This window comes from Asterias amurensis, chromosome 8 (assembly GCF_032118995.1).
Source record: "Asterias amurensis chromosome 8, ASM3211899v1".
NCBI classification, from domain to species: Eukaryota; Metazoa; Echinodermata; class Asteroidea; order Forcipulatida; family Asteriidae; genus Asterias; species Asterias amurensis.
This window is the reverse complement of record NC_092655.1, coordinates 16,707,058-16,720,969: the sequence shown is the minus strand read 5'-3', so window position 1 is coordinate 16,720,969 and position 13,912 is coordinate 16,707,058. Positions and strand designations below refer to the sequence as shown.

At 39.2% G+C, this 13,912-nt stretch overlaps 1 protein-coding gene across 1 annotated transcript in view; it reads right to left on the bottom strand.

Moving 5' to 3' along the window:
* Nucleotides 1-737: 737 nt before the first annotated feature.
* Nucleotides 738-13,912, bottom strand: part of LOC139940407 (Fanconi anemia group I protein-like) — an 82,857-nt gene continuing 69,682 nt past the window's right edge. Inside the window, exons 26-33 of the mRNA XM_071936638.1 lie at nt 13,647-13,774; nt 13,127-13,195; nt 12,279-12,372; nt 11,362-11,546; nt 9,697-9,813; nt 8,252-8,446; nt 5,962-6,060; nt 738-2,259 (exon numbers count right to left, since the gene is read on the bottom strand). Of these exons, the coding sequence (XP_071792739.1) occupies nt 2,158-2,259; nt 5,962-6,060; nt 8,252-8,446; nt 9,697-9,813; nt 11,362-11,546; nt 12,279-12,372; nt 13,127-13,195; nt 13,647-13,774 (989 nt within the window). The 3' untranslated portion in view covers nt 738-2,157. The remainder of the gene's footprint in view (nt 2,260-5,961; nt 6,061-8,251; nt 8,447-9,696; nt 9,814-11,361; nt 11,547-12,278; nt 12,373-13,126; nt 13,196-13,646; nt 13,775-13,912) is intronic.

Sequence of the window (13,912 nt, the reverse complement as noted above, 5' to 3'; positions counted from 1 at the left end):
AATTTTCAAGCAAAATTGCTAAGTACACAAGGCTTGTACAAATTTTCAAGCAAAATTGCTAAGTACACAAGGCTATAGCCTTGTACAAATTTTCAGGCAAAATTGCTAAGTACACAAAACTATAGCCTTGTATAAATTTTCGAGCAAAATTGCTAAGTACACAAGGCTATAGCCTTGTAAGTACACAAGGCTATAGCCTTGTACAAATTTTCAGGCAAAATTGCTAAGTACACAAGGCTATAGCCTTGTACAAATTTTCAAGCAAAATTGCTAAGTACACAAGGCTATAGCCTTGTACAAATTTTCAAGCAAATTGCTAAGTACACAAGGCCTTGTACAAATTTTCAAGCAAAATTGCTAAGTACACAAGACTATAGCCTTGTACAAATTTTCAGGCAAAATTGCTAAGTACACAAGACTATAGCCTTGTATAAATTTTCAAGCAAAATTGCTAAGTACACAAGGCTATAGCCTTGTAAGTACACAAGACTATAGCCTTGTACAAATTTTCAGGCAAAATTGCTAAGTACACAAGGCTATAGCCTTGTACAAATTTTCAAGCAAAATTGCTAAGTACACAAGGCTATAGCCTTGTACAAATTTTCAAGCAAAATTGCTAAGTACACAAGACTATAAGCCTTGTATAAATTTTCAAGCAAAATTGCTAAGTACACAAGGCTATAGCCTTGTATAAATTTTCAAGCAAAATTGCTAAGTACACAAGGCTATAGCCTTGTACAAATTTTCAGGCAAAATTGCTAAGTACACAAGGCTATAGCCTTGTACAAATTTTCAGGCAAAATTGCTAAGTACACAAGGCTATAGCCTTGTACAAATTTTCAAGCAAAATTGCTAAGTACACAAAGCTATAGCCTTGTACAAATTTTCAGGCAAAATTGCTAAGTACACAAGACTATAGCCTTGTATAAATTTTCAAGCAAAATTGCTAAATACACAAGGCTATAGCCTTGTACAAATTTTCAGGCAAAATTGTAAGTACACAAAACTATAGCCTTCTATAAATTTTCAAGCAAAATTGCTAAGTACACAAGGCTATAAGCCTTGTAAGTACACAAGACTATAGCCTTGTATAAATTTTCAAGCAAAATTGCTAAGTACACAAGGCTATAGCCTTGTACAAATTTTTAGGCAAAATTGCTAAGTACACAAGGCACAAGGCCTTGTACAAATTTTCAGGCAAAATTGCTAAGTACACAAGGCTATAGCCTTGTACAAATTTTCAAGCAAAATTGCTAAGTACACAAGGCTATAGCCTTGTACAAATTTTCAGGCAAAATTGCTAAGTACACAAGACTATTCCTTGTATAAATTTTCAAGCAAAATTGCTAAGTACACAAGGCTAAAGTCTTGTACAAATTTTCAAGCAAAATTGCTAAGTACACAAGGCTATAGCCTTGTATAAATTTTCAAGCAAAATTGCCATGTACACAAGCCTTGTACAAATCTTCAACCAAATTGCTAAGTACACAAGGCCTTGTACAAATTTTCAAGCAAAATTGCTAAGTACACAAGGCTATAGCCTTGTACAAATTTTCAGGCAAAATTGCGAAGTACACAAGGCCTTGTACAAATTTTCAGGCAAAATTGCTAAGTACACAAGGCTATAGCCTTGTACAAATTTTCAGGTAAAATTTGATAAGTTTTGCCTGAAGGTGTGTACAAGACTAGAGCCTTGTGTACTTAGCGAATTTTGATTGGTACACAGCAAAAATGGAAAGATCGCAAGGGGGTAGTTCAAGCCTTTTTACTAAATTTGTTTTAAAAGTTGAACTGCATTTTTACTATCCAAAATGGGTCCAGAATCTTGCAGAGGTAATATTTTTCTCTTTGACACAGGATAATTTGTTGTTGGTTGTGGAAAGGGGGGGGGAGGGAGATTGGGGTAGAATCAAAGTATGACAATTTGAAACATGAACAATTGGCCAAAATAGATCAAACCAGATAGACCTCATCAAATTTGGGCCACATATTGAAAAGCCTCTTATTCCTCTGAAACAATGCAGTAGTAAAGTGTTACTGATGCCTTTTTATGTTCACTTGATCAATGGTACTTTTGTATTTTTTAGAAAGCATGAGATCAAACTTGAAAATTGTTCAACAATTTGAAAATACCAACTGAATTGTGTCAGTAAAAGTTCATCTCTTGCTTGGTGTTTTCCCTGGTGTTTTTGGTGATGAGTTGCCAGTCTTACTACGTTTGGAAGGTGGCTGACTTTCATCATCTGATGATGAGCTCTCCTGAAAGAACAAAAAAACAAACCATTTTTATTTTACTAGGGCTGGGGCAATTTACTGAGGGTGCGTTCGATTAGCTTCCCTGTGTCGACCCAGCGGTGCTCACCTGGGTGAGCATCTGACAAGAGCTAAACGAATGATCACTCACCGCTCTCTTGGTGACGTCATGCACCTGGGGCCAGCCCCAAGTGACCTGTTCCACAAGCAGGGCACTTGGGGCTGACCCGGGTGAGCTTCTGGAGTGATGCCAAAGGTATTCAAACATACTGGGGTTAGACCGGGGTCGACCCAGGGCTAATCGAACGCACCCTGAGTGGGCCAGTACCGAGTGTTCAACACACATCGGTGTATAATTTTAAAATTGAGTTATTTTTTGAGCTCTTTATCACACCCGATGGGCGCTTTGAAGCGCCCAGTATTTGATTCCTGAAAGGTATGTAGAGCTACGTTTGAAGTTGGAGACCTATTTCTTCGCATAGCACAATGACGTCTACAAGGTGTTGTGGTGTAATATGCTGCCAATCAAACCAGGAACACATTAAGTGCACTGGTTTTGCACTACACAACACACAGGACCAAGGGCTTTACGCGAATGGACGCAGCAATGGTCAAGTATCTTGCTTGAGGACACAAGTGTCACGACCGGGACTTGAACCCACACTTTGCTTAAAGGAACACGTTGCCTTGGATCGGACGAGTTGGTCAAAACAAAAGCGTTTGTAACCGTTTTTTATAAAATGCATATGGTTGGAAAGATGTTTTAAAAGTAGAATACAATGATCCACACAAGTTTGCCTCGAAATTGCGTGGTTTTCCTTCTACTGTGCGAACTAACATGGTCGGCCATTTATGGGAGTCAAAATTTTGACCCCCATAAATGGCCGACGTGTTTAGTCGACGAGGTAAAAGGAAAACCACGCAATTTCGAGGCATGTTTGTGTGGATTATTGTATTCTACTTTTACAACAGCTTTCTACCCATATGCATTTTATAAAAAACGGTTACAAAGGCTTTTCAAAGACCAACTCGACCGATCCAAGGCAACGTGTTCCTTTAATAGAAACATCAGGTGCTCTTATCCGCTCGGCCACGACAGGTATCTCCTGGTTTTGACCTAAAGAAGTTCCCATTTTTTGTTTTAGCATTTTTTATCCACGTCTCATCAACAACTACTTCTTAGCAAACTTCGGCAACGTTTATTGTATACGTATGCCAACAGCTTCGAGCACTTGAACTGGCATTTATCTACAGGGAGCGTCAAAAAGAAGTTGACCGGGATTGGTGATGTTTTTCAAAACGAACAAATGACAGTCAAAAGTTCAGTAAAGCATATATTTCACAAGCACTCTCTACTGCTTATTAGAATAAAAGAATGAAAGACATTGATAATTTCTAATAGGATTTATGTCTATTTTAATAAAAGGTACTCATTTTGTAAGCTGACCGCGGAATACTTGACATAACAAAATGTACAGTAAGCATTGTAGCTGTGCACTAAAATTAACATCAAAGTCGAGCATTAACATTCCATGGACAGCTACAAACATGAGTGCTTTAGTTAAAACAGGCATAAGTTCTCTGAGAAATAATTAATTTGTTTCATTCTTTTTTCCAGATACGCAGGACAGAACGCTTGTTTATTATGAGCTTCACAGGGGTTTTGAGTGTCGGTTGTTGTTTTGTTTTTAAATCATAAATCTCGATCAACCTCATTTTGACTCACTCTGTGCCCCTTTTCAAGGATCCATTTCCTTGTTTACCATTCCACTGAAATTGTATTGCACTTTCGACCACGCTACTCTAGAAATATCATGTTATAGAGTAACTCTGACATCAAAACAAAAACAAACAAATCAAATACGAAACTGTCACAGGTATTCAGCCTGAAAATAATGATTAAAGCGAAGGTATTTGTTTGTTAATCACTCTTACAATTAATGGGGTTGGAAGCCTACAGCAGCTTTTGTAAGTATAAAGCATTTTTAGAAACATTTCACTTCGAAGAAATGTGATTATGAAAAAGAGATCAGTTTTTAATGCCCCAAAATTTGAATCTGAGAAGCATTACTGCAATACAGCTTCTAAGATTGTGTGTTACTATTAGGGATTATTCTATCTGGACATATACGCTCCGGATTTTAAGAGATTTCTCTTAAATTTTCACAGGTAAGTTTATTGTATACATCAACATTTTTATCGAATTAAAACAATCGAGCAGTTATAAAAATAAAAAGGGTAATCTTTACCTTTAAAAATGACTCAAAAGTGATTGGTATCTATGATTAGAAGTGGAATTTTCCCAGAAACAATTCAGTTTCACAACCTATAAATTCTAAGATACAAACAGAATGTTTTATCGAGGGCTTTAATATTATTTTCACAGGTAAGTTTATTGTATACATCAACATTTTTATCGAATTAAAACAATCGAGCAGTTATAAAAATAAAAAGGGTAATCTTTACCTTTAAAAATGACTCAAAAGTGATTGGTATCTATGATTAGAAGTGGAATTTTCCCAGAAACAATTCAGTTTCACAACCTATAAATTCTAAGATACAAACAGAATGTTTTTATCGAGGGCTTTAATATTATTTTCAGATTGGTTTCTATTCTTGTTTTGATCACTTTTGAGATGAATCTTTTCCTTGAGCACTGATGTTTACAAACTTTTCCATGGAGAAATGGGAAACCCAACTCCACTTTTGCTTTTATGACTTAGATTTGAACTTTTGAAACTAGATTTGTTTCCATGACCAGTTGAGTTTTCTTGGTAAGATAAACTTTCCCGATTAAAGCCATTGGACTCTTTCGGTTCAGACAAAAATAAAAAAGTTCACAGACTTACAAATAACTTACAGGGTTTACAGAAGGCAATGGTGAAAGACTTCTCTTGAAATATTATTCCATGAAATGCTTTACATTTTGAGAAAACAGCAAAACAATATAAATTCTCGTTAACGAGAATTACAGATTTATTTGAAACACATGTCATGACACGGCGAAACGCGCGGAAACAAGGGTGGGTTTTTCCATTGTTTTCTCCCGACTCCGATGACCGATTGAGCCTAAATTTTCACAGGTTTGTTATTTGATATAGAAGTTGTGGTACACAAAGTGTGGGCCTTGGACAACATTGTTTACCGAAAGGGTCCAATGGCTTTAAATAACAGTAACCTGGCCTTTCTATTGTGCCCCCCCCCCTCCTATAATAATTGTACCGGGTACGATATTAGGAGGGGGGGGGGCACAATGGGGGGTGGGGGCATTTTCATTTCCATGAAGGGAAGGTATACCTTTGGTATTTGGAACTACATGTATTCAATTGTTTTAATCCTACATAAATGTAGATGAACACAATAAAACTAAAATGTCAAAATTCTATTATCTTGTTCTTGAGATAGTTTACAGGAAGAAAAATCCTTACTTGGAAGCCATTGGTCCCGTGTGTTGTGTAACGCACATGAAAGAACCCAGTGCACTTATTGAAAGGAGAAAGGGTTCGCCCGGGTGTTCCTGGCTGGATTGGCAGCATATTGCACCACAGTACCTTGTAAACCATTACCTTGCTATGTAAAAGGTGTAGATCCCATAGTTCAAACGTAGTCTCACATACCTTGCAGGAAAACACAGTATGTTTAAGTGCCTTCAGCATCACTCAGTGACTGATATGAGCGCTATATAACAAGAACGGTTTATCAACTTACTTCATCCGAGGATGCCTTGTCCTGGACTTCTCTTAATGCTTCGGTGTTGATGCGGAAATCTCGAGATGTACTGAGCTTAATATGTTCCATTAAGTCCACCTAGAGAAAAAAACAGAACCACTCAAGATTATTTACTTATTGAAATAAAACCCTTGCAGGTCTGTATGCTTTGTTTGAGAAAGGGCAAGGGCACTCCTGGGTAAAGGGCACCCAATCATGCCTACAGGGAAATTGTAAATTTCTGCTGGAGTATTTCAGTGCCACCAAGGCAATGACTGGGGGGGGGGCATGAAGATGCCTCCATGAAGTAACAGGCCTGCAGCCGATTTCACGAAGCGCTAGGTTTAATCCTAACTCGAGTTAGGATGAGTAACCCCTCTTAACTTACATTAGGATGGGTTCAATGCGTCCTACATATTTGGATACGGAACTGAACCCGTCCTAAGTCCTAAGATTAATCCTAAGTTAGGAAGAGTCTGGTGAAATCGACTGCTGCCCTCGCATAAAATGAAACAACACCTTCACTAAGGCCAATGAAGACCAGGGCCTAATTTTATAAAGCCTGTAAGCACAACAACCTACTAAGCACATGAAAATCTTTCTAAGCAAAATAATGTTACCTGGGGTGGATTTCACAAAGAGTTGGGACTAGTTTTATCTCGAGTTAGGACGAGTTAGCTGTACATTTTTGATATCCCTTAGGACTAGTCCTAAGTTAGGACTAGTCCTAACTCTTTGTGAAATCGACCCCAGCCAACATTCCATGATATTTACATTGTTGCGATTGGTGTCCCACTCATTTTTGCCTCAGCAAAGAAATTTAAAGCAGTATTTTAAGCCGTATTTTCTGCTAAACAGCACTGTAAAATAGGACCCAATTTCATATAGCTGCTTAAAACCCGACTTTGCGCTTACTGTGCAGTTTCCATTTCATAGCGCTGCTAACCGTAAGCAGATGAAAAGGCAATTACTGTGAACAAATTAGTGACGTTTCAATGTAAATCAATGGTGAACACGCAAGATGGCTGCCCGTTTTTTCTTGCGTCTGTGCTAACCTAGTAACTTGTGAAAAATGCTTATGCTTTGAGGCAAATTCATCTGCTACAGTAAGCACAAAAAATTGCTTACAGTTAAGCAGCTCTGGGAAATTGGGCCCTGTCATTGGCTGAGAATCAACCTCATTCCAAGGGGTGATCGAGCTTACCGCACCATTTTTCTTGCAAGTATGCCTTGTTTGCTCATACCCCCTTGAATTGGTTCATTAAAGCGTGACAGTTTATTAAGCTGTTGGTCGATCAACTTTACACGCTCCCTCAAGAATGGTAACCTGCGAGAGGAGCATCAAGTCAAAGAGCTACTGGATGGTCCCCTCTCTTTCTTCTACATAGAGTTATATATAAGAACTAGAGGGTGCACTGGTGATGCTTCTTGCACAAAACTGACGGGACCGCAACGAGACACGCGCGCCTTTATGTACGCGCGTTGAATACGAAGTACACGTTGGAGTTTGTGTTTATTGATTGCTGACGCAATGCTGTTCTGTCAACTTACAAAATGGCTGCACAAACACACGCTAAGCAATGCCCGTTTGTTCAACTTAGAAAATGGCCGCCTGCGCGCATGCCGGGGCGCGGATATCGGCCAGTGCGCCCTCTAGTTCTTTTATTCTCACTCTATGTTCTTCTATGATCTTGGTGACCGTGTAAATACACGATTCATGAGTCATCCAGGGCCCAATAGCATGGCTCATCTTACCATAAGCAGAGAATCAGAGCTTGCAGAAGTGGGGGATTCTGTGCCTACGTCAAGCGAGTTTTACAGGTTAGCAGGAATTTTGGCTTGTGCATACTTACTAGGCATTCTACCCTAACACAGCTACCGCATAAATGAGGCACTTGCACGTAAGCGGAGAGTGGTGATCGTAAGCGCAGAATTTGGCGGTAAGCAGAGCCATGAAATCCGGCCCAGTTCTTCTCAGAGCCAGCCATTACTCAAAAAAGATTTTACTTACCTGGGGCCAATTTCGTAGAGCTGCTGAAGCACAAAATCTTGCTTAAACAAAAAAAATTCTTCCTTAGTAAAATCAGATTACCAGCCAAGACTCCACACAATTGTTATGCCAAGTAAACAGCAGCTTAATACCAGTCACAAACAATGTATACGGCATGGAACTGTGGCCAGTAACATTTGTAAAATAAGCACACTATTTTTGTGCTTAAGCAAATTTTGAGCAGCTCTATGAAATTGGCCCCTGGTGTCACCGCAAAATATCTAAACAACACACACTGACCTTTGACTTTTTGGACAGTCGAATGAGGAACTGTTCACATTGTTCAATAGCGTAGATGAGATTTGGGATGGCCCGGGTCTCCTTCATGACAATTTTGGCTTTTCCTGACGTCCCGCTACCATCTCCCTCTCCTCTCTTCTTCTCCTTGGCTTTACCCGTCTTCGCTGGAGCATTGAGCCTCTCGCTCTGCGATGTCTGAAAAATACATCAATGTACATAGGAGTGAGAGTTATTATAAGTTATCAATAGCGCTTCTGCATCCCATATTCAACGAGGCCGAAAGTTGCAGGACAAAATACTGAGCGCTTTGAGATGCCCAATGGGTGTAATAAAGTGCTATACAAGAACTATGTATTACTATTGTTCAGACCCACACTCGCCATCCTACCATCAAAAACACCCCAGACCTATCTTTTCAAATATTAATTGGCCTAGAATTTCTCGGCGGCCATGATGACCACTGCCGTCAATGTCCTTCAAGTGTCCATGATGCCCCTTACAAGTGCAAATGAGCTAATAGCTTTGCCATTTTTGCTGTGCCCTTTTCCTCCATGGCCATTGTGCCCTTTTGGTACCCTTTGAAATGTCTATGGCCTTGCCCAAAAATGCTGAAATTCCAGGAGTAAATAAAAAACCAACAACAGGCCTGAACAACATATACGCTTTTGCACACAGGGTTGTGGGGACTTCTTATTGTTTTTCTACAGTTTCACTTTTTTCCATTGTGTAAAAGTCCCCACTCCTACCCACTACCTGAATGAAGGTGATCATACTGTATACCTTCTGAGTAAGGTGAGTGGCTAGGAGCGACCGGGAATCAAACCCACACTCTGCTAAACAGAAACACCAAAGCTTGAGTTCGGTGCTCTTATCCGCTCAGCCACGATACCCTTAAAGTCCCCACTCCCCTGTGTACGCCTAGTACCCACTTACCTGAATGAAGGTGATCATACTGTATACCTTCTGAGTGGCTAGGAGCAACTGGGAATCAAACCCACACTCTGCTAAACAGAAACACCAGAGCTTGAGTTCGGTGCTCTTATCTGCTCAGCCACGATACCCTTAAAGTCCCCACTCCCCTGTGTACGCCTAGTACCCACTTACCTGAATGAAGGTGATCATACTGTATACCTTCTGAGTGGCTAGGAGCAACCGGGAATCAAACCCACACTCTGCTAAACAGAAACACCAGAGCTTGCGTTTGGTGCTCTTATCCGCTCAGCCACGATACCCTTAAAGTCCCCACTCCCCTGTGTACGCCTAGTACCCACTCACCTGAATGAAGGTGATCATACTGTATACCTTCTGAGTGGCTAGGAGCAACCGGGAATCAAACCCACACTCTGCTAAACAGAAACACCAGAGCTTGCGTTCGGTGCTCTTATCCGCTCGGCCCTGACACCCTTGAAGCGCCACTCCCCTGTGTACGCCTAGTACCCACTTACCTGAATGAAGGTGATCATACTGTAAACCTTCTGAGTAAGACGAGTGGCTAGGAGCTTAATCAGCTTCTCAAATCTTGATGAGAGGTGACCAGCTTGCTGAGTGTACAAAGCCAGATACTGCCAGAAAAATATAGACAACAAATTTACTTATCATAATAATAAAGTTTATATAGAAAGGTTTGCCGTAACACCATGTAATGACTATCTCTAATGAGTTGGGGTGGTTCTGAAAAGAACCGTTGGTTTCAACTTGACGTTTCGATCAGTATGCTCTGATCGTCTTCTGGAGAAAAGACGATCTCCAGAAGACGATCAGAGCATACTGATCGAAACGTTGAGTTGAAACCAATGGTTCTTTTCAGAACCACCCCAACTCATTAAAGATAGTCATTACATGGTGTTACCGCAAACCCTTCTATATCGTATTTCCACCATGCAAAGTTTCAAATCCTACTTATAAAGTTTATTATAACGCAACTTTAACAAGTGCTGTACAATTACAGAACATTACAAAGAGGCAAGAAATACATGTACAAAACAAAGGATTAATGACGAGACTGACTGAAAAAGTGGGTTTGGAGGTTTTTCTTGAAGATTGCAGTTGAAGATGATTCCCTGATGAGTTTGGGTAATTTGTTCCATTCCTTCGGCCCAGCCAGAGAAAAAGACTTGGAGCCGGCAGATCCAGAAGGCCTGTGCTCACAGACAGGGCTTTTAATCAGAGGAGGACCCAAATTATAATATTTTCTTAAAGGGTCTATGTACTTTTTTTAGGACAAAAAAACACAATGTCTACATATTTACACTCAACTTACACAGCTTGAAGATAATGATAGTAGAAAGCTTCCCTGAAAATAATACTTGCTGAGGTGCTGTAGTTTTTGAGAAATGAGTAAAACAATGTCATGAAAATAATTTTTGTCTCAGTGATCATTAGACGAAAATTATTTTAGCATGTAAAAATGTATATTCATGACATTGTTTTACTTATTTTTTTTAAAAACTACAGCACCTCAGCAACTAATATTTGAAGGTACGCTTTCTACTACCATTACCTTCAAACGGTGCAAGATTAATGTAAATCTGTGGACATTGTGTTTTGTGTTACAAAAATAACCTTTAATAATCCTTTAAAGATCAAATTCATAAAAAAATGTAAATATAACCCATATACAATAACATCCAGATTGCAGAGTAGGGCTTGAAAAACTTTAAATAAATGTTAATATTGGTTTTTAGGCTTGCAAGTTTTTCGTGCTTTGCGCTCAAAGTTCAGTTTTGTTTTTCTCAAGAGCCTATCACATCCCTGATGTGAATGTGTCTACCTGCTGAATCAAAAGCAAGGTCCTAACCAACAGGAATGCTTAGTCCTGGGCCCAACTTCATAAAGCTGCTAAGCACAAAAATTTGCTTAGCATGAAATTGCTTCCTTGATAAAATCAGGATTACCAACCAAATTTCCATGTAATTTTCAGGATGAGAAAACAACAGCTGAATACCAGTAACAAGCAATACGTAACAAATTGAAATTTGGTTGGTAATCCTGTTTTTTGACAAGGAAGAAATTTCATGCTAAGCAAATGTTTGTGCTTAGCAGCTCTATGAAATTGGGCCCAGATATTCTTCATGTCTAATTCGTTACAAACTACAACATTCATTACTCACATATTTACTGAGTAAAGTGACGGTCGTAAATAGTCTGGTGATCGCTTTGAGGGTTGCGTCAACACACGGACCCACTGGCACAGCTGTTTGCACCAACTCATGAAATGCATTGACCAGCATGCCCAATCTGCTGCATATGATTTTCTCACCATCTTCACGTTGGGTTAACCCGACCCCTTCTGTCTCTAAATAAAAAAAGAAACCCAAAAAATGGGAATGTGACACATTGAATCCATTTTACAAGAGATTTAAAGCCATTATACACTTTCGGCACAGAAAAGAAAAGAAAAAGTTCACAGATTTACAAATAACTTACAGGGTTTACAGAAGGTAATGGTGAAAGCCTTCTCTTGAAATATTATTCCATGAAATGCTTTACTTTTCGAGAAAACATTAAAACAATTATCAATTCTCGTTGTCGAGAATTATGGATTAATTTTAAAACACATGTCATGACACGGCGAAACGTGCGGAAACAAGGGTGGGTTTTCCCGTTATTTTCGCCCGACTCCGATGACCGATTGAGCCTAAATTTTCACAGGTTTGTTATTTTTTATAACAGTTGTGATACACGAAGTGTGGGCCTTGGACAATACTGTTTACCGAAAGTGTCCAATGGCTTTAATGGAACTTCAAGAAAAAGAAAAGAAGAAAAAAAGACGTTGATTGGAGGGTGATATACAGGTGGTGAAAAAATACAAATTTTTTCAGTCAGTGTCGAACCATCAGGCTCTCTTAACTCTGTATTTTTTAAAACTCTGAAAAGAAAACAGTAAAATTAAAGACACCAAATCACTACACCAATACAGGGCCTGCGTCGATGCACCCTGGTCATTGCCTTGGTGCCTTTAAATGCTCAAGTAGAAATGAATAAATCCCTCAGTTTGGACCTTTTGACAAATTTGATTTGAACGTACCTTCGTCTGTTTCCTTGCCAATGTCTGCTTTCATTCGATTCAAGACCCACTCAGTCTCTTCCAGGAATTTGTCAATCTGACTCATAAGCAGCAACTATAAAACAAACATTAGGGAGTTAAGAAAATTAGACGTGTGTAGCAAGAACTGACTGATCAATCTGTAATACCCCATCACACTGAACTTGCTCTCACTACGTTCTGAAAAATGTAACCGTGTTGGCCCAAACTGTCTGCAAACAAAGTGGACGTTGAAGCAACTTTTTATGGTCAGTTTATGTCACGGACAGGATCAAACGGGTTTGATCGGGATGGTGCTCCAGAACTTTGAGCCTGCTCAAAGTTTTCCATTGACCATCCCGTCCTGCAGTTAGACAAAGTGGCAACGTACTATAATCGAGAAGGTTTACTACAAACAGAATCGCCGTACTTGGATCATACTATGAATGTGCTAGACATCATTTGGATGTACGTGTGCTTACAGACCTGATCCATGCAAACAGAATGGGTCTGTTTGTAGCACGTTCATCCTGTTTACAGACACACCCAACTCATTACCAGAATTTGGGTGGCTAGGGTCACATTACAGACCTAAAAGGTTCTAGCCAGACCAAACCAGTTTTATGATTATTTTTAGGATGAGTTCGATCGTTTTGAGTATATTACCTTTGTGACACAGCCTTAAACCAACCAACCAATCAATCAGTCAATCAATCAAAATACTTGACTAACTAGTCAAAAGACAAAACAGATAACGAGCGGACAAATAAATAGTTAAACAAGAATTGACCGGATGTGAAGTCTAAGCGAAGCATTGTTATTAATGAAGTGAAAAACTATAAGTGTCTTACCAGAACTGTTGGTGCAGCTGTCTTTGCATTGACGATGGCATAGTTTGTGCTAGGTACCACTTCAACGTCCTGAAAAATGAAAAATTGATAAAAATGTTTAAGAGAATAAACTTAGGATTGTCTAATGACAAGTAATAAATCCACAAGGGAAAGTAACAACCGACTTTCAAGTTTGGGGTGAACAAAGATAAATACTTAACTGGGATGGGATTTGAAACCTGTGACCTCCAGATTAACGTGCCAATGCTCTACCAACTGAACTGACATGCCAGCATGGTGAAAAGTTCAGATTTGGGGTAGAAAATTGTTGGGTGATTTTATGGTTTCAAATGGGGATGCAGAATGGACTACCACAGACATTTTATCAGTGTGGACTTGGTACATGTATTTTAGCCAAAGTTTGAGTTTTGTTGAAAATTTGTTTTTTTTTTGTCCAGAGTGTTTGCCTAACAAAGAATGCTAAACAGCATTATCTGCATAACAGCTTTTTGAAACAGGGCCCTGGACAGCAAAATATTACCTCATCAGTATCTCCGATTTGACTGTGTGTATCCTGAGCCACTTCAAGTATCAGAGTAGCTGTACTTTGGAATTGCTGCGTCAAAGTGAACAGCAAGCCTAGTAACACCTTAGCAAGACTGGTATCTTCTGCAAAGACAAATTATTATAATAATAACAAAAATATTAATGATAACCGGCTTTCCAACATTATCATGTTCAACATTATCATGTTTTTATGTGCATAGTTTTGGTTCCTGGGTTTCTTTTAACAATTAAATACATGAC